We start from the raw sequence: 4,144 nt of genomic DNA on the forward strand, positions 1-4,144 counted from the left end.
CAGAGTGTTCCTGGCACTGTGTGGTGAAGGGGAAATAGAGAAACTGGTCTATAGGGCCTTTCATCCTCATCTTTCCTGAACTATGAGACAAAAGGAGCAGAGCATAGGCTAGCAATGATAAAGGAAGTGACAAAACATCTCTGAGCCAAACTGACATGAGAACCTATATGCCTGAAGTTCTGAAGTGGGTCACGTGCACAGGTTGAAAGGAGGAGGGCAGTAAGAGCACTTCTCCTGGGAGAGGGCTGATGCTGGGGACTGACAGTGAGGAAGACAGGTGCTTTTCAGTGACTGGAGTTGACAGAGTCCTGTGAGTTCTTTAATGAATAATTGTTCATGTGTAAGGGGGAGGGAGGGAGTGTGTGACATATACACTCCCTGCAGTGTGATATGGGAGAGCTTCTAAAGCCTTCCTTTTGGTGAAAGAACAAAAATGACACTTCTATGCTTGCAATTAGTTTATTGAAATAAAAATATATTTGAGGTTTCAACAATTGTCTTGCTCTTTATAGGTAGAAGCAAAAAAGTAGGAGAGAAAAGTTATGATTTAGAGCATCATCAGTCAGTTTCCGATCACTGTAATCCACAGAGCCAAAGATCTTATGGGAAGTTAGTATGGAGCACAGTAGCTGCTGTTATATATTGCATTCTGGAAAACAAAAGCAGGGATATCATTGAGGTTTTCAACTCTGTCTTATTGAAATAAAAAGTTTTCTTCATATTGACTTTGTATGTTTTTAAATGAACATTCAGCATTCAAGAAAGTTTTGAGAATAAATTCAGAATATGGACTCATGCATTATTGTTCAGGAGGTACTTACTGATGTCAAAGAAGTGCTGCTGTGTCTGCATCGTTTCTCCCTTCATCAATTTTTTCAAATATCAAGATTTTTTTAGTAACTTATCCAGTAAGCTTACTGAAGGTATTATTTGCAAAATACCTAGCAAATTACACTGTTTTCATATTTCTTTCAACACAGAATTCTTGGAATAGAGCTTAAAATAGTATTTTCTCAAATACAAAAGTATAAACTTTGTGACTTTCTCTGTAGCCTTAAAAATGAGAAATATGGGGACAAACAGAGAATTTCCATTATTATGTTGGTGCTTTCTGTAATACTGCAACTCCATTCTGCGAATGCTTATTTGAAGCTAGGTTTTTAAAAATTTAATTAAAAAAATTTTAAATCGTTTTTACATTTACTTACATGTGTATACCTTGTTTGTGTCACCTCCCCACTCCTCTTCCACCACCCCCCTGCTTCCAGGAAGAACCTGTTCTGCCCTCTTGTTCTCCAATTTTGTTGAAGAGAAAGCATAGCAGATAATAAGAAAGACATCTCGGTTTTGTTAGTTTAAGATAAAGATAGTTACACAGAGAGATTCCTAGCGTTGCTTCCATGCACTTGTGTATTGCAAACTACATTGGTTCATCTCTGCAAGACATCTTCGCTACATCCTGGTCCCCTTCCCATAGTCGAACCTGGGTTTTAATTAAAAATCTTTCCATTGTCCTCAAGTGGAAATGCTATACAGTTTATCCTTATGATTTCTTGTATGCCTCCAAGTTTTCTACAATAAGATTATTTAATGAACATATTGGAACCTTAAATAAATAGTAAAAACATCTTTTACTAATTAGAAAATTACTCATTCTTGTACAGTGGAGTTTTGTTTTAAACAGTCCATCTCACATGGTTTTTTCAATTCCAGAATCTGTTCTACTAACTCCATAGTTGCTAAAAGAAAATCTTGAAGATTTGCAAACCTGTATGCTAACAAATTCGGCTGATGAGAGGTATATTTTCAATTCTTTAAATTAGATACTTATGATATTTCTCCAATGATATTTTGGTAGTGTGAAAACAAAAAATTTTATGACCTAGAATTTTTACTCTTTTCTTCTTCTTGTTGCAAAAGAGGACCTTTGTACCTTTGTTAATCACTCCCAGAAATAAGGTCTCCTTGAGATGCTGATTTTTTTCCCTTTGGTAGAAAATGTTTGTGTGGGTATGGTGTGTGTGTGTGTGTGTGTGTGTGTGTGTGTGAGAGAGAGAGAGAGAGGGGGGAGAGAGAGAGAGAGAGAGAGAGAGAGAGAGAGATTGATTTAGTAATTTCCAGGTATAATTCACTGAAGAGTTTCAAAATATGGTGGTAAATCAGCCTTGATATCTTGGAAGGCTTTCTTGAAGAACAAGGCATTAGACTTAGCACATAATTAAATTGCATGATAGTTTTGAAAAAGTATGTGCACCAGTTGCATTGACATAACTAGTAACAATCTCAGAGCATGCATCTTTCTAGTCAGGCGTGCTACAAAGCACAAAGGAAGAAACCAAAATTACCATCAACACTTGCACATTGGCCAGGGTTTCATTTGACTGGTTGAGAAAACATTGCTTCATTTGTCCTATAGCATTCTTAGTAAAGGCATCATTTACAAAAGGCTTCACAAGTTCCTGGTACTGACTCACGGACACTGCGGGATTGATGGTCTGAGCAATTATGTTCTCAAGAAGTGTGCAGCCAGAACCTGTGAAGACACATGGGAACCTGAGCTCAGTACAGGAACTATGAACATATTTTGGGAAACACCTTTTGGAAAAAACATTTTAGGTCTGAATGGAGACCTAGACTTTTCAGTTCTAGGACCTAAAATTCAGGCTCTGAGGTGTCCTTTAGGCCTTGCTAATTCTTCCTTTGTCATGAAAGCCCAGTGAAACTAAACTGTGAATCTTTATCTTAAATGAATGTTCAATAAATGAGACATGCTGACTTCTTGGGTCATATTAAACATTATTTGGTCTTCTCTTTTTCAAAGTCATGCCACATGTTACTACTCTTAAGACCATGGCATAGGATTCTAGAATATCCTATAAATATTGGCTCTACTATAATATCCATTAGCTGTCTTAGCTCCAACGATAGCTTGCACCAACAGGCAATGAATAACAGAACTTCTTTTATTTGAAGTGACCTCTCGTGTCCAACCTGTGAAGGAGATAGAGCTCAAGATTTGGATTCACATCAGCTGTTTTTACTTTTGACTCTGCAATTTTATAATTAATTTATTAAGCACCTCACCTTTTTGCCAATCTGCCCTGACATCAGGAACAGGTAAGGTAGGCATTAAAAATAAACTTTGTAAATTATGCAGGTACATTACATATCAGATATATCCATGTTGATCACTTTGTGGCTGACAGGGCATTTTCTTACATCATTACTAGAAAGGGACTCCAGAGGTCATGAGTTCTTCCTCTTGTCATCATTTAACATTAATGACTACAAGGAAAAAAGCCTCTTGAAGTGTTCAGATCAAGTCTGTGAATGTCTGTTTTATTTCACTCAGCTTTTTGTTGGTGAGTCAGACTCTGAAGACTGAACCTTCTCCTCAGGAAACTTTCCGTTTCTGTTTGGAAACACATATGTGTCCAATGGCCTAGGTGCATCATTCTTATCTTTCCCTAGCTTGATGGAAATATCTAATATTTAATTCTAGGATATTCTGGGTTTTGTGGTAGCTGTGACCATGGCAATGACACACTTACTTCATGCAGCTCCAATGAAGGAATAACCTTTATGAGGGATCTGATTCTTTGATTATCTGAATTTATGGTGATTTTTAAGAGAATTTCACTCAGGTCTCTTATACTGATATTGACCTGTACTAGGGGTTGGGAATTGGAGGCACAGTCCCTTGGGTGCCAGGTAATAAATCTGTGGTCCAAAGACAGCATTCCAATGTACAAAACTCACCTGCATAGCAGCAAAGGGGGATGGCCACCAGCATGAGCAGCACCACTAGCTTCATCTTGAGATGGCTCTTGTTGGCTATTCTGTTATATATGAACAGGATTAAGAAATTATCTTTGAAGGTGAGCACATAGAGCTGCTCTATTTATTCCTCAAGGAGATAGGTTAGTCCCTCCCAGGAAATGAGAGCATGAACCATGAGATCAACATGGCATTCCACCAGGAAACCATAGGGAGGATCAATCAGAACCAAGACACCTGTGATTTATTGTAAAATATGAGTACACAGATTTTTGGATGCTACATTTTTGGGGGACTAATCTAGTGAAACATAACTATAGTCAAAATGTTTGGAAGTGACTAAAAATATAATGCATATAATAAACTG

General features: G+C 37.5%; 1 protein-coding gene across 1 annotated transcript; it reads right to left on the reverse strand.

Annotated features, from left to right (window-relative positions):
- Window positions 1–456: 456 nt before the first annotated feature.
- On the reverse strand, window positions 457–3,814 carry LOC141422429 (mammaglobin-A-like). Its single transcript, XM_074069576.1, has 3 exons — window positions 3,760–3,814; window positions 2,346–2,533; window positions 457–649 (listed from the first exon to the last, which is right to left on the reverse strand). Exons 1-3 carry the CDS (start codon window positions 3,812–3,814, stop codon window positions 611–613), a joined length of 282 nt encoding a protein of 93 aa, XP_073925677.1. The 3' UTR covers window positions 457–610.
- Window positions 3,815–4,144: the final 330 nt, after the last annotated feature.

The sequence above is a fragment of the Castor canadensis genome, chromosome 1 (assembly GCF_047511655.1).
Source record: "Castor canadensis chromosome 1, mCasCan1.hap1v2, whole genome shotgun sequence".
In the NCBI taxonomy this organism is placed as follows: domain Eukaryota; kingdom Metazoa; phylum Chordata; class Mammalia; order Rodentia; family Castoridae; genus Castor; species Castor canadensis.